The sequence below is a fragment of the Ahaetulla prasina genome, chromosome 5, assembly GCF_028640845.1.
Source record: "Ahaetulla prasina isolate Xishuangbanna chromosome 5, ASM2864084v1, whole genome shotgun sequence".
Lineage (NCBI taxonomy): Eukaryota > Metazoa > Chordata > Lepidosauria > Squamata > Colubridae > Ahaetulla > Ahaetulla prasina.
Genome location: NC_080543.1, coordinates 107,431,175 through 107,453,703, shown reverse-complemented (window position 1 = coordinate 107,453,703; position 22,529 = coordinate 107,431,175). Strand labels below are relative to the sequence as shown.

At 33.5% G+C, this 22,529-nt stretch overlaps 1 protein-coding gene across 3 annotated transcripts in view; it reads right to left on the bottom strand.

The window, feature by feature from the left end:
• CLYBL (citramalyl-CoA lyase) overlaps positions 1–22,529 on the bottom strand; it is a 199,994-nt gene that overhangs the window by 5,954 nt on the left and 171,511 nt on the right. Inside the window, exons 3-8 of one of the 3 annotated variants that reach the window (XM_058185738.1) lie at positions 21,651–21,839; positions 17,348–17,449; positions 15,538–15,631; positions 13,930–14,097; positions 5,129–5,253; positions 73–1,189 (exon numbers count right to left, since the gene is read on the bottom strand). In XM_058185738.1, the coding sequence (XP_058041721.1) occupies positions 1,037–1,189; positions 5,129–5,253; positions 13,930–14,097; positions 15,538–15,631; positions 17,348–17,449; positions 21,651–21,839 (831 nt within the window). In that variant the 3' untranslated portion in view covers positions 73–1,036. Of the gene's footprint in view, positions 1–61; positions 1,190–5,128; positions 5,254–13,929; positions 14,098–15,537; positions 15,632–17,347; positions 17,450–21,650; positions 21,840–22,529 lie in introns of those variants that run through there. The other 2 variants (XM_058185739.1, XM_058185740.1) reach the window with 2 other exon arrangements.

Sequence of the window (22,529 nt, the reverse complement as noted above, 5' to 3'; positions counted from 1 at the left end):
TAGTGGTAGATCAGAAGCCAGAGAAAAAGATTCAAATGCCAAAGTTTTCTGCCAATGAATAAACAAGGATTGCTGAATTTGCTGCCTTTGAACTACATGCAGTAATCATTCCTGTTATTCTTAGTTGTGGGAGTGATGGCGATTGTAGTCCATCATTTCTGAAGAGATGCTAAGTTTGGATAGTTGATATAGGTCATCTGTGATGAGAGGAAACCATTAGCCTGAGTCGATACGAAGCAACTTCAGGTTATACTTTGGTGACCAGAGGCTGAATGAACTATTAGGCTAAGTACTCTACAGAAATACTGCCTGAGCCAATTAAAGCTTCAGTTCCCTGGTATTTGTTAGTGTGAAAAATATTCTCTTCTTGATCAGTGTTTATCAGAGTGTAGTGTCCTCCATAGAGAGGAACCTCCACAGGTAGAAGCATCTAGTCAACATTAACTGATCCTGGCTTCTCAGTGGCTTTGACTTGCTTAGAACTTGGAAGGGAGATCACTAGAAAATTTCAAAACTGTAAGGAAGTTCTTTTTTTTTTTTTTAATCATTTTTGAAAGCAAAATACAACACAGCAGACTGTATGAATAGTCACCAGGGATTAAATCTTATTCTTTGAAGGGATAAAGAAATGGTCTTTAAAAAAATGATAATTTGATATTCTGCATAACACTTTCAATCGAAGCATGTATTTCCCAAACATGGCCCAAGGCCTAATTATAGTGAAAATTATTTGCATTGGAGTAATTAGTTCAGGCAGTCACAGCTTACAAACTGAAGCCACATCTTGATCGTCTCAATTCTAATGCCCTGCCCCATCCTACCGTTATTTCCTTCACGCTCAAACTCCTGAAGCCTCATATTTTCCCTTTCTAGTGAAAAATATTAGCTCCACATTGAGGTTTATCATACCACCAGCACATTCTTGCATACTCTAATCTGAGGAAATGTTTTGAAATATTCCATTATTAGGCAAGAAGTATTTGTTTTCCTTTGATTGTATTTCCTCTTAATTTTTTCAGAATCCCATTAGGCTACTTCAAATCTGTGATGATTCAGAAAACAATGTTGAAATAGTTGCATATAACATATGTTCAAAATGTCTGTTTCTTCTTAGGAAAGCAAAATATACATATGCACATACCCCTTTATGTTTTTCCTTTCTCAGGGTTTCAAATAAACACCAGCTCAGCTGTAGAAACAAGAATGCATTTCCTATTTCAGACTGCACCACAATCCTCTAGGGATATGCATGTGAAAATTTATGTTTTAATTATGCAGTTAAATGAAATTATTTCATTTTTAATAGCTCCAATTTGCTGTTGAAGTAAACAGTTGGGCAACCTCTGACCCTTTGAAAATGTAGCAGCAAATTTATATAGGACCTGCTAAGATTATATTGCATATTAGGTGACTGATCCTGTAGCACTGGGCTGTAGATTATTTGTTAATATATATATTCAGGCCTTAAAATAGAATCCTTGGTGGAGATGGGATTAAAATCCATATTTTTCCAATCAACCTTTGATCAATAGTTTATATCCAAAGATCTTTACACTTAAAAGCCTTATTTTAACAAGAAAAAGGTAATTCTGCATTATTTTACTAATTTGCAGAATTTATTTTGGGTCAACTGCAATTTATTTCCCAGAGCACTAAAGAATTGGTTGATATTCACAATTCTATTTAGACAATTCTACTAGCTATTGTCCAGATATTTTCAAGCAAATCCTGCAATCATGAGAACTGGTAACCTTAAATTTTCAGGCGGCTATATTCAGATCATATAGTAATATGCCCAACTATTATGTCAAATATTATATAATAATAATGATAACAGTAACAACAATATCCCTTCAACTTTAAAAATCAGCACTGTCCTACTATTAGCAGCAAGATGAAAATGAGAAATCCAAAGCAGGTTAAATCATCAATTGTAACAAGAATGTTAGAAAAGATTCAATAGAAGGTTGACAATATTCTATCATTTAACGTATCTCTATAAAATAAAGTACTAGCATATCAGAACAAATGATGCAGTTAAGCATGTACAATGATGATAGACTGAAAAAATTCATTTTGGTACTTAGCTGTTTTATACCTGTAATGATTCTTATACACTAAGTGACTCTTTGTACAACACACGAAAGCTCTTACTTCTACTATCTTCCTCTTAGCTAGTAAAGATATTTCTGTTTTCTGCTTAAATTACTAACAAATTATTTAAAGTTAAATGCATTAAAATATATTTCAAAACTGATGCTGAAAGTCAATATTATTTTAAAATGCTATAAAATAAAGATAGAAGTTTAATGCACTAATAATGTGCTACTTTGGAGCAAATTAATCACATTATGCTTATATTTTACTGTGAATTGCTTTGAGAATATTTTAGAAAACGATAAAAATTGTACAGATTTAAATTTTTAAAATTGTAATAGGAAGAGTTATTGTATTATTTACATCTTGAGAAACATACAGTGTAATGAATATATGTTCCTTTAGAATAAGTTTTGAAAGAATTCTACTGACATATTTATTTCTTATGAATAAAAATTTAGCGAAAATATATAACTGAAGAATCTCAGTTAAATGTTGATTAATTCAGGTTTTTATAGGGAGTTGTATGAAGAGAAGATATATAGTGTACTATTTAAATAAAATATACCTTACTTTATTATTCTTTTTGAATGTTTTTAATGGCAATTTTTTTAATAAAACAAAAACATTTTGATTTTAGTGGATGTCTAAAATTTCAAAATGATAACGTTAGAATCAGAATACCCTAGTTAAAATGTTCTATCGTATTTCAGATTTCCTCAAAGCAAATATTTCTGTACTCTCCAGATTATGACAAATAACGGAACTATTTGCTTCGTGTGAATATAAACTATTGTCCAGTGGTGGCATCAAACTTAGTTTGCTAAGAATTTCCAGTTAACAACAAGCTGTAATTTCAGAGGTTGGAGATTAGCAATTTATCGGAGAGCAGACTAGTCATTCTAATCCTTTGTGTTTAATTTTTTTCCAGGCTTTCAGTTTTGATTAATGCACACACACACATATAAACATGTTCACATTTTTCTCCTCATGCAAGGCTTAACAGTTTCAAACTAAAGTTCTTTTTCCTGCTTCACTGAAATTTAAAGCTTTAGCTTAATAAAAAAAATAAGAAGAAACAAAGTGGAGAAACTGGCATTTTAATATTAGTCTGTAATTTACAAAGAAAACAAAAGTAATATATTAACACAATGGAGGCCAACACTCATAATTTCAGTTTAAGATATTTAGTTATCTATGTTAAAATGGAACATTTCAAAATTAGATTCCTTAAATTGTGATGAAAATATTAGTGCCGTCTCCATAAGTGAAAGGCAGTTCTTTGGGGAAATTAAGCAGTCTGATTTGGGCTGGTTTTTTAAGAGTCAGACTTTTATACCTTGTACTTTCCAATTTTGATTAAAGATTTCCAGGAAGCACTGCTTAAACAGCATTTTGCTTCAACCCACTGAATGACGCTAGGCTGTTACCAAAGTCAGTACTAACCCTCTCACTTTCTTTGATGAGGTCAGCATTTAATCCAGAATGAATATCCAGTGCCATATTTATAGTATTCAGTGTTAATAGCAGGTCACACAGAAGCTTCAATTTCCATGACTAGATTTTATAGGCAGTTGCAAAGTAGGTAAGATACTCTGTCCTTAATTGTAGATCATTTATCTCAATTTATTTCAAAATCATGCTAAGTAACTTGCAGTATTAAATACACCAATAGTTTGAAGGGAATTACTTGATAATGTTTTATTTATGAGAATGCTAGTTATCCTAGAATGTTAGCAAGGATATTGTGGTGATTTAAACCATAGCTTCAGAAGAGTTTGGTATTGAATATATCCACATTTCAAAAATCCAAGAGTATAAAACGTCAATAGCTTATGAGTTCTGAGTATTTCTTTAAAACAGAGAGCAGAAGACATAAAAATGCAAATCCTATTCTGCACACTGTATATTTTCATAGCTCAGTTTAGTGTTAATGGGCTTTATAAGAGACAGCCAGCAATCCATATGCACTTGTGAGGTTTTCTGTGTGGCTCTGTATGTGTGTACTTGGCTTTACTAAGAATATTGTATTTTGGCAATCAAATATTGGGTAAATTGCACCAAAAGGATCACACTTTTTCTTCTGCACTTCTGGACAACTTTGCTGGCTTGATAAGCATGTCAGATTTGGCTCTTTCTAAAAGAAGCACATTTAATTTCAACTCCCCCCCGCAAGTGGTAAACTACATTCTAGCAAACAACCTTTAAGATAATTAGCTGACAATGCTGTAGCTAGCATAAAATTTTCCTTCAGGCGACCCCTAATTTAAGTGTTACTGGCACAAAGTGAAGACAGATTGTGCTTTATCACCACAATGTTTACATAGCAGAAACCCACAGAGCAGGCAACACGAGATTCAATGATGCACTAAATTAGGAACAATCATATATGAGTGCTAGTATGCCGTCTTTAATATTAAAAGAACCTTCAGACAAAAAAAAATAGGTTTTCATGTATTCCGACTTCACTTTGCAATAAAAGTGCCTCCACCGTGTCAGGAACTCTGTAGTTTGTGACTAGAAAAATAAGTGGTACCTGCTATTTGGGCAGAGCAGGCAATTAAAAAAACCCTAAAACAAGTATGTATAATTAAATAATGTTCTTGGAATTAGTTGGGTATTTTATAAACTGCCCTATAAATTTGACTGAAAGACTGCAAAGAATCCCTCACTGTGAAGAAAGAAGCACTGATTTTCAATTACCACCTTAACAAATATCTTAGTAAGATAAAACTCAGTATAACCTTAGTGGAATGAACTAACTGGAGGATAAATACGTAATCTACATTTATTTAAAAGATTAGAAATTCAATGATTTCAGGAAGATTGTTTTTATTTAAAGCCAAGATGGCATAAATTTTGACATAACCCTGTTTCCCAACATCAGCGTCCTGGATAAAATGCTCTTATTCAATGTTTTCTATATATGTGTTACTGTATCTTTTAACAGGTTCATCTAAATCCCCCAAAGAACACTTGACACTGATTTTCATTTGAATCCACATTCTAAGTCTTGAAGAAAACCTTTTACCTTTCCTACACGCTGATGTTCTTCAAAAGCTGTAATCAGTTCCTGTGCCCACTTTATTTTTTCAAGGCTTGGGGAGAATTGTTCCTGGACAATGGCAACTTGATTAGGGTGGATCACCTGCTTACCTACAAACAAGATTAATAACCATAGAGTCAGCATTAACAAGCAGATGTTCTAGAAAAATGTTGTAATTGCTAGTTCTGCATGCATATACATGTTTAACAGTTTCCCATTACTATTACTACCACTAGAATCTTCTTCTTCTTCATCATCATCATCATCATCATCTTAAAATTAGCTCCCTTTTGAAATTTAACCTGTTCGGCAAATTTTTATTCAAACCAGAATTTAAATTAATTCTGAAATGAACTTCTATACCCAAACATAAAGCACAAGATAATCCTTTATAATTCTAAATAAGTACATTGAAAATATTCCTTATGTAGTTAATATCAATACAGATTTATGGTGATTTATTTTATTTATAGCTTGTTCCATATCAAAATGAAGACTTTCACAAAATGAAGGACCCATGCAAATGTTCTCTTTCTTAATAAAATGATACAACATGGATTATATTTTTTCTAATGTGACTACCATTTTTCTCTTGCTTGGCCAGCCAAGACAACAAATTAATCCTCAACGAATTAACATTTTACATTTTTTCTTCACAATTTTGTAATTACAATGTAGCATGTGTTTTATTTTTTAAAAAAAGTATCTTCAGTATACAGTACTTGGAAATACTGAAAAATGATTGAAATATATTTCCTGAACAAGCAAAACAATTAAAAATAAATGATACCATGTACTTTTAAGAAGTAATATTTTTTTCCTTATAATTCAACTTAGGAAAATTATTCATCACGAAGAAATATATAATATATATTTCTTATATAATATATAATTCTTTCAGCATTTTCAATAGTATAGTGGTTAATTTTATCCATACTATATAGTCATAATTTTATATGTAGAGTGCAGATAGTTATTTATTTTGTTTTAGAAATTCTAAGGGAAAAGAAAACTATTTTTAGGGTCACTTTTGTCCACATCTTTAGGAATTTATTAATATAGAGATCTGTTTTATGCTAAAGATACCCTTTAGAAACCACAGCTTGCATTATTTTTTCAGATTTTAATTATGTTATCACTTATAATTGAGGTATTTGTAATGTGAGATTTAGCTGCTCCATAACTTTCATTTAAAGCTTAAATTTTAAATTATCAAATTGATTTTATGGGTTTTAAATTTTTTGTAAATTTTAGAGGGTAATATTTTATCTATAAGTAGCCATATCAAATAGGTTTTTTAAGGGTTGTTTTTAGTTTTGTATTGTTGTTTTCTTTCTGTATTTTATTCTTGGCTGTACACCACCCTGAGTCCTTTGGGAGAAGGGCGGTCTATAAATAAAAATATTCTATTCTATTCTATTCTATTCATGTAGATTTATTTTCAACTGTTCAAAGGCCACTTTGTAAAACAAATGATTGCTCTAAAAACATTAGTGTCCTGCTCAAATTTTGATTATTTCAAATTAAGATATTTGAAGTTATGTCACAAGAATGAACAACATACTGATGTACTGAATTTGCACTCTATTATACTCGTAAGCAATTAAATTATAATTTCAGAATAATTTTGCACAAATATTTCATGATGAAAGCCCCGATAAAATATATTTCAAAAGAAGCATTGTATTTCAAAACAGGGATCACTAAATTATTGTTAAATTATCTTTTAAATTGAGACTTTTTTTAATAAAGATGTGGATGGAATTTTAAAATTATATACATGGCAAAAGGCCTTCAATCTTTTAAGATCAGCAAAAAACTAAAAAGCTGCAATTGCATGTTATTGTTCCTTGTATATCCAAATACCTTGTGGACTTGAGTGTCCAACAGAATTCGTTGGAGACAGTCACGACTAACATAGACTTCATTGATCTTAAATAATTTCCTGTTAGTATGGCCAATTCTGAATTAAACCCAAGGTCTTAATATAAATCCCTAGATTCTAAATATTAACAGTTATCAAGCATGGCCTTAAAAAATTACAATGCATTTCAGAATGTTGGTTAAATGTAATGGAAGCTATACACATTGGGATCTTATATCTATTTCATTGCTAGCACAATCCAGGACAAAGAGTCAGTGATCAGTTGTACCTTGTATATTTGTATGAAATTCAAATTTTCATTTATTACTGAATGAATATGAAAAGAAAACTGGGAGTCATGTTACATTTCCTTCACTATAGTAGTTCTGAAAAGTTAATTATGAATGTTTTTCATAAGAACATTTTAACTGGAATTGAAGAAATTTGACTTCCTGATAAGGACCTATGGCAAGTTAGATGTCCCTATGAGTGGCTCCATGAGCATGGACATCAACACAGTGAAATCAGCGGCTAGGAGCTGAAGGTTCTAGCTTGCAAAAATCTTTCAAAAAGAAGAAGAGTTTGGAGGATTGTCCACTTCTGCCCTACCAGAGCTTCTCCTCACAAGGAGACCACAGGAATTGAGTTTCTTGTGGCAGATTGCAAGTTGAGCGGCTTAGGAGTCAAGAGATTATCAGAATGACTTTAACTACTAAACAGCCTTTACGGACATATAATTTAGCAATTTACAATCTAAGAGATATTCCAAACAGCAGAGAAGATCGAAGATTCTCAAGACTCTTGGTGAGTTGTCTTTTTCTGGGAACGAACAAGATTGTGATTCAGGAAGGTTTTAAATGGATAAAGGGTCTATAATACATTTTATATTCAGAAGAAATACAGATTATTATTAAGGACAGTAGATGACTTAGTGGTTGGTACTACCCACTATGGAAGAATGACTGGTGAAATTGACAAATCTTACTGAGATGGATAAAGTAGCATCTTTCATTAGAGAAAAGGCAATATCCACATTTATTGGTGACTGGAAATGCTATCGACTTATTACACTTTTAGCTTTTTATGTTCCTTTTTTATTTTTCACTTTTTCTGTCTAATTTCATTCATTGTAGTTCGTATTAGTTCTTAAAACTTTTAATAAAATGTATATTAAAAAATTAAAACTATTATAAATTATGGGTTCTGAAATTATATTAAATTTCAACAATTTTTAAAAGTATGTGTGTATATGCATACTTTTTCCTACATGAAGGCAAAAAGCCTTGAGGGATGTATTCATGCATTAGTTCAATGATAAGAGATTTTGTTTTAGATTCTTCCAATAAAGGAACAAGGCTTTGATCATACAGTTGAAATTGTCATCTAACTTTTCTGATACTCCCTCTCCTGTATATGCCTGCATATGGATCCTTCCTATCAAAGTTATTCTTAGCTAACATTATTGATAGTTATGGTAAAAGCTATCACACTTTTCTGATAATATTGCTCCAAGTGATATTGCGCGGGTGATAGAGGGAGCCCCTCGTGGCTCCCATGTAACACCTCTCCTGCGTAGACTGCACTGGGTGCCTGTGGTTTTCCGGGTGCGTTTCAAGGTTTTGGTAATGATCTTTAAAGCGCTCCATGGCATAGGGCCGGGTTACTTACGGGACCGTCTGCTGCCACCGAATGCCTCCCACCGACCCGTGCGCTCCCACAGGGAGGGACTCCTCAGGGTGCCGTCAGCTAGGCAGTGCCGACTGGCGACGCCCAGGGGAAGGGCCTTTTCTGTGGGGGCTCCCACCCTCTGGAACGAGCTTCCCCCAGGACTTCGTCAACTTCCCAACCTTCGGACCTTCCGCCGCGAGCTTAAGACACATCTATTTATTTGCGCAGGACTGGACTAGATTTTTTAAATTTTAATTGTTTAAATTTTAGATTTGGTTTTAAATTGGGGTTTTATTATTTATATGTCTATTTTAAATATTCGGCCTATTTAATAAGTTTTTTAGACTAATGTTTTACTTTGTATATTTATGTTGTTTTTAGATGGCTGTACACCGCCCTTAGTCCCTAGGGAGATAGGGCGGTATAAAAATATGAATAAATAAATAAATAAAGTGTAGTTTTAAATAGAAGAAGTCCTGTCAAGTAGATGCTAATATGCAAATTTGTTGTTTTCTGCTTTTTTAATAATGTCAGTGTAAAGTTAAAGAGGAAGCTGGAAGAAACAAAGTTTTAAACAGTATGCTAGATGAGAAAGTTAGATGATAGCAAACCATCCCACCTCTGCTTCAATATTTTCCAGAAATTATCCTGGTGGGACAAACAGTTGAATCATATCCTCATTTATCTACTTTTGCATTCAAAAATATCCTGAAATGGTTTTCTCAAACAAAGTAACAAAAGCTGAAAGCTAGGACTTTTTGAATTTGAAGAAAAATTGCCAGGTTGTGTAAGAAACATTTCAGAATGAATTTGGGTTCTATATATTTTACATGAGGCTCATAACTCAAACGGGAAATAGCATGGAGTTATGAAATTCTAGATTAGGTTCAATTTGTTCTACAAATCAACTATAAATCAGCTTGCTCTCTGCCTACCTACCTATAGAAATATGAAACATAATTGTCTTAAAATTTCATATTTATCTTGAATGGGCAAAATGTTTAGAAATCTGTAAAATCCATTGTGAAATTGACCAAGTCTACATGTGTATATTAATACTTAGCCCAATCCTATACAGAACCAGATAGGATTGCTATTATATTTTAAAAGATAACCTTTATTTGGGGATAAAATAATAAACTGATATTTGGAGGTACATGCTAACAAATATTGAGGGTAATTTATTTGATTTTGATTCTCCAACAGAAGGCTGGTTGGTTAATCATTTCAAGGTTCTGAACTGACAGTGGTAAAGTTGAGGTAAAGTGGCCAAATTTAATATCATCTGGACCTGCCTGCCATTGGTGTTAATTTTCCAGTTAGCTATGCGTTATCAAGTTTTAAATTTATGGTACTTATGTGGACAAATGCTTGATATCTTGATCTGCGTTTAGTCACAACTTGTAGCTCTTCCGGAGACAGATCTGTAATTTCTTTGATTCATCCACCTTCTTTATTATCTGTTGTCTTCTCAAACTTGCCAGGTATAGTTGATTTTTCTAGTCCCTTATCTATCAGCTTGAATCACAGGTCCAAAGTATGTGAATTTTTGCTTGCTGTTCCTACTTCAAGAGAACTATCAGTTTTCATATGATGTGGAGTTTTTCTTGCATTCCATGGTACCCTCAGAAAATATCTCTAGATTGATAATTTGAAAACATATTTCATTCTTTCTTAATGTGCAACCTTTCATAGCCAGGGGTCACTGGAAAGACCAGTGCTTTAACTGTCTTGTTCTTTGCTGTGAATAGAAATATCCTTCTTCTTCATCATCTTTTTCTTCAACAAAATTAGATATCTTTTTCACTTCTTCACTGTTAGGTTCAAGTGAACTTATAATTAGGTAGGTTGGTTGACACTAACAGCATTTGCAATATTATACCTTAAGTCTGATTCTTCACTTTCACTTTTTTATTTTCATAATAGGTTTTTCTAAGTCTTGCTTGCTTTTGGCTTAAACAATAATGTCATCTAGATATCTCTAATACTTAGTGTTTGGGACTCTGATATAGATAACATAATTTCCAAGTCTGCAATCCATATTAGAGTCCCAAATACTCACACACAATGACTGTAAATTATCACAATAATCATTGTAAATTAAATAGAATTGGGATAATATTCTTTTTTCACAATCTATAACCTTGCATTGTACAATGAAACAAGCGCGACTTCCTTACTATATTCATTTCTTCCATCTAGTATATACGTTCTACAGTATTCACTTTCTGACCTTGTGCTTCTCTGCTTTTTTTTTTTGATACTAGATAGTTCATTTGGTTTTATTCTCTTTCCATATTTGGTATTATTGTTTTTTTCTAAGTTCATAAGCTTTTTTTTGGTGTGAGGAATCAGTACAATGAGACAGTAATTTGTACATTCCTTTTTATTTCTGTCTTCTTCAGTTCAGTGTAAACTCCAATTATTTCCAGTTTCTAGGCCGATGTCTTTCCATATTGGTTGACAGAGAGCCTTTTCCAGTGCTCTCTCTCTCAAATAAGCATATTTTTATCATTATGGTTTTGTACTTTAATTTATATAAGGGTTCAGTACAGCCTTTTCACTTTCATTTGCAGTAATAGATCTCTATTATAATTAATATTCCTTACTTCAGCTGTACATTTTCTTATGATTTCTCAGATTTTCTTAAAAGTACTTCTCATGTTCCTCTTTCCCTCTGCTTGTTGATATTCTTGATCAAGGTATTTATTCTTCTCTCATTCTTTTTTGCTTGGCATTTAAAGTTAGATGTTGATGTTCTCCAGGTGTTTTTTCAATTTGTTCTGACAGCTATTATTGTCTTTAAAATTTTGGGATTCCCACCACCACTTCAGTTTTGCCTTTCTCTTCCAATTGTTTGCAAAGGTAAGTGTATGGAATCTTTTCTTTCTGACTGTATGTTCTTCAAATCACAGCATCCTGGCACCCTTATTCAGGTTTCTAAGTGACAGTAATCATTCATCATCATTCAGTCCATAGTATATACCTGGAACTTGTTTGAATGCTTCAGCCATGTAGGCAACAATAAAAAATTGTTTGTTATTTCCTTCATCTGGAAAGTAAAGATCCTTTGGCTAGGTGGGTTGCAGAATTTTCCTCCTGCCCTCACCTCCATACTTAACTTCACATTTCCCATTTGACCAGGTTGGCAAAACCAATGTCTTCAGCTGGATTTTAAAACTGATGAAGTTCTTTCTTTTTTGAGAAAATGCTCACATAATTAAAAATGATACGTTGATAACCATTGGGCCTGTAAACCAACTATTCACGTACAGGGTACCACTGAATTAGAAAAAGAGCATTTTATTCTTTAAAAATTCAATCCTGGTCATATAGCAGAACTCTTTAAAGTAGCTAACAAGCTTCTGAGTGGACTCTCAAATAAGATAGGATTTTATTTAGAAGATCCAACCTTCTTTTAAACAATGATTGAACTCATTTTTATAAAACTGTTTGTTTGGTGAAAGGTTGTAATTTGGCTATAAGCATATACCAGAAGGGAATAAAGTTTGTAGGGTCAAACTGAAATGCTTTAAACTGAATGGGGAAAATTCTATAGCTGCTGTGTAATAACATAGCAACAAGCAAAGCAAGCTGTAATGCTGCTGACCAAATTTAAACCTAATAATATCAATAGGAAGTACTCATAATGTGTTAAAAAGATATACATCAGTAATAGCAAATGCTAATGGTAGCACAAAAATGAAATTGAAAAAAAAAATCATTGCGATAGGCCACTCCTATGATTTTTTTTAAAAAAAATTAGATTAGTTATCACTGAGCTAGCTTTAATCCAGGTGAAAAAGTCTTTTTCCAAACAGTTTTTCAAAGAATTTATTTATTTTTTTGCTAAAAGTAAGTACATCCTTAGCTAACTGAGACCAATCTTGAAATATTCAGAAGTTCTGATTAATGGCGACCATCAAAGCTTAAAAAGTTGGAGCACAGAAAGGAAGGAGGCAAAGAGAAACCACTTCTATGTTGTCAAGAGAACTAGACAGACATAGAAGTCAAATTCAACTTGAGGGAGATTTTATCTTTTTGCTATAAAATAATATTAGCAAAAAAAAAAGTAATCAAGTGAGTGGGAAACATGCACAAAATTTGCAATTAATTCATTGCTTGATTCTTTTTTAAATTCTTATTTAGAAGAATGAAAAACAAATCCAACTAGTTTGTGTGAGTGTGTGTATTTGTGTCTGTGTTTTTCAGGATAAGTATTCTCCATGCCACCTAGCAATTCAGGCAGTTCTTGCAGTTTAATTCCCCCAGAAGCCAGCAAGATATCATGTTTATAATCAGATCTTTTCATTTAAAACTGGCCTCTTATTAGATTAAGAACTCCCTGGTATTAAAACTTGCATATCTTCTAGCTAAAGCAAATGAAACATATCACTGCCATGTTGGTGCTGTTATTTTTCAAAGCACATTAAAGGCTGCATGTGCGAGCTAAGTAGCTGATTTTTATCACGAAGCTGCAATCTTTGTTATGTGTCGCATCTCACAGGGGTGCTTGTATGATCTAGTGTACCAATCATGGGTGAAATGCCTAGGTTACAGTGGCTGGCTGTAAGAAGCTTGCTTGATTGTGCAGTCTTGCCAGTTCCCGTAGGTGTCATCAGGTGAACAGGCAATTACTGGGAAACAAGTCAGAATACAGGACAGCAGCTCACAGAGAAGAGTGACAAGAAAATAGCTATCAAAGCTGAATTAGCATACGGGGTGGGGGTGAGGGCTTCTCATATATTAAAATGCTGGCTCTCAACATTCCCCCCCCCCCACTTATTCAATTGAATCTATAATAGCTATTTGTATATGGGGAAAGTTTTGGTCAAATCAGCTAAAGACTTTTAAAACCTCTGACATTCAAAGTGCGCTGGGAACAATTTTTGAGCATAAAAGTATGCCTGCAGGCTTGGTGAATAGGAAAACGGAATGTGCCCAGATTTTTGGCCAAGATTATGTCTCGCCTGAATGGTAAGGGCAGGAGACTATGCATTGTTTATATTGTACTTTTGCTAATAAAAGAATGACACCAGGGTGTGATACGTTGAAAGAATTTTAAGGGCTTAATTTTTCCACCTTGAGTCTTTCATCTGCTGTTTTACAAGCATAAATTCTGAAGTTTATAGTGTTTAGACTTCTTTGACCATTCACCAAGTAGGCTTAAGTTATGAAGCAAACTCCAAAATTGTATCTGGTCTAGGATTAGGAAGAAGATTAATGTATTTGAAATATTAACTAAAAGACATACCAGTAAAACCCATTGAGGCACCCTCTTTTGATTGCTGACGTAGCCCATCATCATCCTGGAAGTCTATATAGACAAGGTCTATGGCCTGCAAGCCAAAAGCCTTCGCTGTGACAATAATTTTTTGCCGTGCATAAAGAATATCATGAGTGTCTTTACTACTTGTTGAACCTGAAACAAAAGACCACATTGTGGATAAAAATTTAATTCCCATATTACAAATGTTTGTAACAGAGCTTTAGTTAAGAATACATTTGTTTTTTATTTGCAAAAGAAAGACAATAAGAGATTGTTATGTGATCACAATTTTAAGACATGGTTGAAAGGATATTATTTAACTCACAGACGCTTCCTGCAAAAGCCTCTTGCTACCTCTCTTTTTAATAATTCTCATTCAGTTTTGCTATCATCTATTTTTATTTGTTAAAAAGGCCCACTACAAAGTTATGAACATAATAAAACATACACAAACATTAAGAAAATATCCTTAAATGTTGCTGAAATTTAATCCAGAGTAGTGCCACTAAATGCATCTAAAATTGCTTTTTTGATATCATAAAGAAACCTTTTGGTTAAATACATTACACTTATATAAGTATACTAATTTCTCTTATAATTTATTCAAATTTAAAATTTTAACTTCGGAATAATGTTTATATGTAATACCTTGTGGAATATTTGAGATCTGTTTTGTAGCATTCACAAGGCACCTGCTGAAGATATTATTATTCATCATTATATATTAAATTCTTTTCTTTTGGAAGAGGTCATTCTAAACTGCATTGTGATCAGAGGTTGGGTCCACATGTCAGTAGAATATGACTGTCTAGTCTGTGGCTTAGTGTGTGTAGAAAGTACCCAACATGATAAGTTTATAACTCAGTATGGATCTAGGAAATTGAGTTAATTCCCCAAGCTAGAGTCAATTAAATATGGAATCCTGCGTTGTGGAAACATAATCCACGAGTTCTTATTAGGCAATACAGTTCACTTAGGCACCTGCCATAAGTGAATAGTAAAAAGAAAAGCTGCTGACCTTGTTTACTTTTTGAAAAATGATAAACAGCATCTGAAGATACAGAGGCAATAAAAATAAATTATTTGCCCAGGGCATTTTTTTTTAATCTGGTACCCTCCATATGTCTTGGTCTACAACTCTTGTATCCCCAGGCAGCAAACACATATGTTAAGATGCGTGCAATAAAATAGACATGCAAATAAAGACAGATTGCTAAAATATTAAGAATAGTTCATAGTTCGTACACCAAAATATTACATCATATACACACTAATATTACTTCAAGAATTTTTTTTTAAAATGTTAAATGTACATATAAAGAGATGGTTTCATTATTAACTTCCCCCATAAAATCTTACATTATTTTTTATGAGCCAGTAAACAGAATTTTCTATTTTATTTTATTTTTGCAAAAATTACAAAATTCTGGTACTCTTTAGCCTATAAAGATAATGCAAACATTTATCATAGAATTACAATCAGATATAATCAAATATATTTACTGTTGGTTTAAGTAGGTTTATGATAAAACTGAATGGAACACAGTATCATAACTACTACTGAATTAACATATTCCTTAAAAAGGGAAATACCTATACTGGCACGAAAATCCTCTCCTCCAAATACCACAGCATCTAAATGAAGGCCAACCTGTGGTTCTCTTCTTAGAGTTTCTTCACAAACAGCCTTTAAGTGCAACACAAATATTAATACAAGAAGTAGCATTTCAAAAATTAGTTTTGTAATAAAAATATATACTTTTTACTATATTCCTTATCCTAAAATAATAACAAATGATAGTCACACACAAATTAAAAAATGCATACTCTGGATGCAAAAATGCAGTATAATTAAAATTAAAATGCAGAATACAGTATTTTATTTCCCTATTAGTTTTTCATAAAAATTTTCCAATGTGGCAACTACTTTTGGATTTACTAAAGCAATAAAAAATAAAAACCACTACATGGTGTTTACAGTATGGGATTTTTTAAAAGGTTCCAAAATATTTAGCACCGCAGAGAAACACAACTGAAGCATATTTGGTGTAATACACTGCAGATGGAGATTGCAACTACTCACAATTTAATAGGCAGCATATGGTATGTTATCAACTGATGCTCCTTGGATATCTTAAAATTAATATAATTAAAGGAGATATAAAATGCAACAAGTAGCATAGAAAATGAAAAGCAAATGATACCTTGGGGATTTTCCAAATGCACCAATCCTAGTATCATTGCAAGCTTTGAATAATAAAATATTTATTTATTTAGAAATATAATTTGGTAGACAGCAATAATGCAATGCTGGCAAGGATCTTCTTGTGAATAAAAAGTGCTAAAATAAGTTCAACTGTTTGTATTTATTATTTTAAGCAATACATTAAGCAGACATAATCAGTACCTGTAATGCTACTTTAATCTCTACGACTCCTAAGCATAGGAAATCATAGCTGATATTTTTTCAGGGCAGAATTTAATCATTCTTTTTTTTGGGTTTCACTTTTGAGGAAAGGCATAATATTAATTAAAAGAGAGGAGGAAGTACTTAAACTTTTTGCATCAAGATTATAATTAGTATTTTTTTAGTCTATATTGAAAAAGAAATTTCTAAAACTGGAATTTATATTATAAACACTAGCCACAAGGGCCTCCCAGCAGCTCCTTCGAATAACACCAAACTTTTACAAGAAATCTTGGCCTGACTGGGCTGCAGTCAGTTTCTGTATTAATATCCTTCTTCCATAGAAAACTGCAGGCCGGATGCCAAAAATAGGCTATCTGCATGCATTCATCACCATTGAAATGGGGGAGGAGGTAGAAAATGGACTTCTGGGGCCAAGAAGAGAAAGAGATTGTGCACAGAGTCATGTAATGCAGATATTACATCCTGGAAATTCTCATGTATTTTTTTTTTAACTGTTAGGGCCAGTTCAGCATCTACATTAAAAAAAAAATCTAAAAAAGAATATTGGAGAGAGAAAAATCTCCAATATTCTTTCAATTCCATTTTAAAACGTGTTTAAAATATTTAATATGGTGCCTAAAATTCAAAGGCAAATGAGAGAAAATAAATCATTAGAGAATATTTAGAAACACGGTTAACTATTTGGGGCTATTTTTGAGACTTGTGTGTCTTTTATTCAGTGTATTAATACGATCTTAAAGTAATTGCAGCAGAAAGCAGTTATGCCAGATGCATCTATGGCATGTAAAGCTGAGTAATTAGGGCTAATGAATGGATTTATATAAAATATGAAAGCAATACAATTTTAAAAACATAATTGTTTGCTTCTTTCCCATTTATATTTATAGTGGAGTTATTTATTTATTTAACGGAAAATATAATCTATAAGCCTAGGACTATTCAGGCATGCTAAATTAAACAGATCGTTCTTACCTTAAAATTGAGCAAACCCATTGCAGTTTCCACAAAAGGAATGAAACTGATCGGCTCTATGAGTGTTCGGCCTTGTAAGTGCCACGCACATTTCTCTATAAACTAGGAACATTACAAAGAGGACATAATATTAAGGCTTCAGCTTTTTAAAATGTCTACAAAAATGGTCTGTAATTTCTTTGCACAAAATTGCAGACCAACGAAGCAGACAATCCAGAGTCCAGATTGCTAGCCCCAATTCTCTACCCCTGTGTTTTGAGTCTGTGGTTATAGGCCTATCTTGAAGAATGCTGGCATTACTCTTATGTTTTCAGTACTACAGGTTTAGCTGCACACATATTTGCCTAACACCTATCATCACCCTGCCTTTGCTAAATGCAAATAAGCAGGATCTGTAAAACAAGGAAGGATTGATATACCTGACATTCTGTTTTCTTTCATGTCTGACACTGACATGCCTGTGTATTTTTTCCAGCCTTCCAAAGTGGCATCCACATTATTCATCACGGCACTGTTACCCTTTGTCCTGGAAGCCTTTTCTTCATATTTTTTAGCTTACCTAGGAAGGGCCTTAAAAAGGAAGTTTAATTCTTTGAAGACCAAAGCTTTCCAATTTTTTCCATGAGAGCAGTTCACAGCTAGCTCTGAGCTGCCGGTGGGGTACCCCTGATTCCCAAATCTATCATCTGGGAACATACAAAAGCTCTTGTACAGATTTCTTTTTTTCTCTCCTCTTTTTCCCTTTTCAAAAGAGAAGGTGGGGGAGAAACTACCTCAGTATATTGTAAATCTATTATGTCTGTCCAGATCTAGCAATGTGTGGGGAGATAAACATATCACAGGTATGCTAAGTAAATTTTAGTCAATAAAGACAGGAGGGGGAAAAAAAATCTCGCATCATTTTTATATTTAAGGAATATTTAACCATTAATGGCTATCAAAAGGAAAGGGAATTTTAATCATCTCTCCATTCAGTCTCAGTTGGGTAAATCATATCTAAGAGATTTGCATAAATATAAACCATCAAAGACTTTTCATCTTCAAAGGGGGTTTCAAGTCCCTATAAGCTTTGTACTGTAATCATCACAGGTCACAACCCTGCAGGAATAAGGCTGCTATGGCAACATAAAAAAACTAATGCTTAAGGCTTAGCATAATATTCTGACTAATATAAAGGAAACTCATTTTGAAACCTGGCAGCCTATTTACCAGAAACTGGATTAGAGGTGTTATTTCCCCTTTTAGCGCTTCTCTTCCCCCCTCCCCAAATTTCACCCCTCCCCCCATAAAAGGAAAATAGAACCACAGCATCTTGAAAAGGGTTCTAAGCACTTTGCAGTAACTTTACATTAGGTCAAAATAAACCAAAACATTATTTCCTCATATTCTCCGTCCTTCCCTCTTTTTCATGCACAGTCATCGTTGTCACCACTGCCACTGCTTTTCTGATCTTTTCACTATAAGCTAGTAAACCCCAGAATGCAAGGAATTAAGGGGAAGAAAGTCAAGGAAAGGAATAAGAAGGAAGACTCAGGAAGCCCAACCCTCTATCAACCTCCCTACTCAGAAATAAGGGCCAATGGCCTGATTTCCAATTAAATGGACCCAGCCACAATCTGATGCTAGACCCAACAGGGTGATAATCAAACAAAGCTATTCAGTAATAACTTCACAGGCAAGAATTGGTTCATACACAAAATTTATTTTTTACATTGGAGCTTCTTTGTAAGCCAAGTGGTTAAAAAAATGGAAACCCCCCCCCCCCCACTTTCCCCTGAGCTACTTCTATGTATCTGCTGAAATCTTTATGTCTTGCATTTTGGGACCATCAGGTAAAGTTTGGATCCAATAATGTTTCTTTTTCCCATTTTAATTATTTTTTGTCTTCCTCCTTCCTTTTTCCCCCTTTTAAGTACTATTAGCACCAAATACAAAAGGCAACTAGTGGAGAAGTTTCAATTAATTTTTTTCAAAAGGAGACAATTAAATGTTTCCGGCTTGGTAAAGTGTTCATTTCAGTGAGAGGGCTGGAAAAAAGAAAAGGGGGGAGACGGAAAACAAAGATTGGGGAGGGGATGAAGGCGCAGGCTTTAGCCATTCTTTCAATTCCAGTGCACACCCGATAGTGTGTTGGGAAGAATGCCCACTGTTCAGGATTTGTGGGCGGATTGTCCCACAACAAAAGAGCCAGAGTTAGGCTTGTTATAGTCCAATAAGCCATGCCAGTCAAACAAGTACCCATCTGAAGGACAAAGAGAGAGCAAGAGATTCTCACACAAAAGGGAACAAGTAAGCCCGTCTTTTAGTTGTGCATCAGTCTCCAGGTTTTAGCCTTCGCATAAATCAAAATGAAGGACAAAAATAAACAGCCAAAAGCTTTCCATAGCAATAGCCATCTTAAAAGCAAAGTAAGAGGAGCGCCTCTAGGAAAGGGTTGGGGAAGGAAAGATGGGTTCTGCTTCCAGGAAAAAGCAAGGCTGAGGAACCAGTCCATTCGCACCAAGCGAATATTTATTGAATGGTTCTGAAACCTTAGATAGAGTGGAAATATGAATATGCATAGCCAGCTCTCAGATGCATTGGTCTGCCGTTTGCTCAATCAACAAAAGGCATTTAGATTTTGCTGTCTTTTTACATATACTTTTTATATATCTACAAAATACACTTTTTGTATATTTATATATACAGTATAAATTATGTTAAATTTACTGACAAAGAAATAAAGGGAGACTAGTATAGATCTATTTCAAGCTAGTTCAAGTATAAATTTATATGTGTGTGTGTGTGTGTGTATACAAGTATATTAACACAAACTAATGTAAAGAAAGAAAATGAATAGAAAAAGAAATCAAAACTAAAATTGAAAGAAAGGAAAAAACTTAAAGAAAAATAGAAAAGCAAGGAAAAAAAGATAGAATTAGTTTCCAATCTTTTTTATAGCAGTTGTTAAATACAATTATAAATGTAAATCTTGCTGTCTGAAAGAGCCACTGAATCTGATCAAGTAACGAAATCATTCCTTGTGAGTATGCTTGAACATACTGGACATTAAGTTTTCTGAATGTTGGAATGTTTCCTTTCACGGATATTCGATTAAGAAGTAGACTCAATTACTGGATTGCTGACTAGGCAAGAATTATAAAGACCCTATGGCCACTTAATACTAGCAGATAAAGTAGATAAAGACTAGACTAGGACACATGACTGAACTTCAGAATCTATTTATCCCCCTATTTTTCCTTTATGGATTTTATATTTAATGTGTGCTTGTCTTCATCCCTATCCCAGGCTCAGATAACAAAGTAAAATGAAGTTTGATTGACTTCAATAATATTCTCAAGAAATAATATGGTAAAATGAAATGAAAATTCCTCTTCAATAGTAAACACAATTATAGCATAATTAGGCCCATTTCAGCATTTTCTTATGCAATTTGACAGATTAATGGTTTACAATCTCCAGTTTCTATTGGCTGAAAAGTCAATCATGAAAAACAAACACACCTGCCAGCAATTTAAAAGGAAGACATAGAGGGCTGGACAGGAAATAATATCTTTCCTAATTAAAAACACTAGTTAAAAGCTTCCTGTTTGTTCTTTGGGCTGCCCTTGGGAGTGACTTTTCCTTCTATCTCCACCATAATTTTTTCACATGTTGGTAAAATGCTTCCTCCATCCACCAAAATATTCTAAAATGGAGAATAAATTCTATATCATGACTGTTAGGCTTCAAGTACAATGAACAGGAGTATTGATTCTTAATAGCTTTTGTTTCATTTTACTTTGTCCAAACTGAATCATTATACATCAATATTGCATTTCTAAATCCACCTCTTTATATACACACATAATGCATCTGCGGTTACAAACTATTTTCTTTGTCCTGTGGGTCTTGAAAGTAAGGGTTTTAAATGTATTCATGTTATTTGGTTCTCCCCTGCTAAGAATGTCTACTATGTTCAATATCTCAGAACTGCATAGGACAACCATCATAATTCTCAAATCTGATTTAGTTTTTGCTTTAGAGACGATAAATTACTTTTTGATATTCCAAAACAAAATGGGTAAATTATACAGTAGATGAATAGAATAAAATAGAATAGAATTCTTTATTGGCCAAGTGTGATTGCACACACAAAGAATTTATCTTGGTGCATACGTTCTAGGTGTATATAAAAGAAAAGATACTGAATCAAGTACTAACAGCAGAAGTATTTCATATTTGCTTCATGATATCATTCTGTTTCTTCCCTTCTGAAATTGGATGCAAGTCTTTATCTGAGATAATGGCAGATAAAACTCACCCATTTTATTTCTTCTACGTTGTCAACCTTTGGGAGCATCAGGCTAGTAGGAAGAATCTTGGATTTCAAAATGAGCTTCATATCTTCTTCTGCAAGACCACTAGACACTGAATTGATCCTAACACATTTCTCCGTCAGACCAAAGTCAAAGTTCTCAAGGGCTTCCACAGTTTTTATTCTAGCTTCTGCCTATTTTTTTTTTTGGAAAAAGATAGAGAAACCAAATGCATTGTTTTACTGAGAAATAACTTTTTTAAAATCAAGTTTAATTAAGTGAACAATGGAGAAATTCACTTGCATTGCAGATCATGATATAGTAAGATTGGGCTAGGTCACATAGTTGCAAGGGTATCCCTGGGATGTGGTCAAAAAAGTCAAGATGATGAAATTATGTTTTTTTACCCCCATGTCCATTGTATATGTTATCTTGATCTTTTTGACCATACATTGTGGACACACCTGCTCAGGTGCTATTCTTTTTAAAATAAAAGCAATTAGGCTTAGCCACAATTTAATGTGTTTAATCAACTATTTGTGAGTCATAGCAGATGGCAGCCCCTAGAGCACTTTAACTTGAACAAGTTGAACAGGGTTGGATCTGATTGGCACTTGGATGGGACAATCCCACTGACGAATCCTAAGGCTATATTTTTTTTTCTTCCTAGCATTTTCTCATAAGCGCAGGCTCCACTTCTGAAAGATCAACTGAGTATTGATCCATTTGGTTGCAACAGGAATTGATTGACTGGCTTGTCACCTGAACTTGAAATCATAGTCTGAGAGAGAGAGAGTGACTTTCATGCCTATGGTGAGACTAGAACTCACAGTCTCCAGGTTTCTATCATGGTCTAACTACCAGACCAAAATGGCCATCTAGCC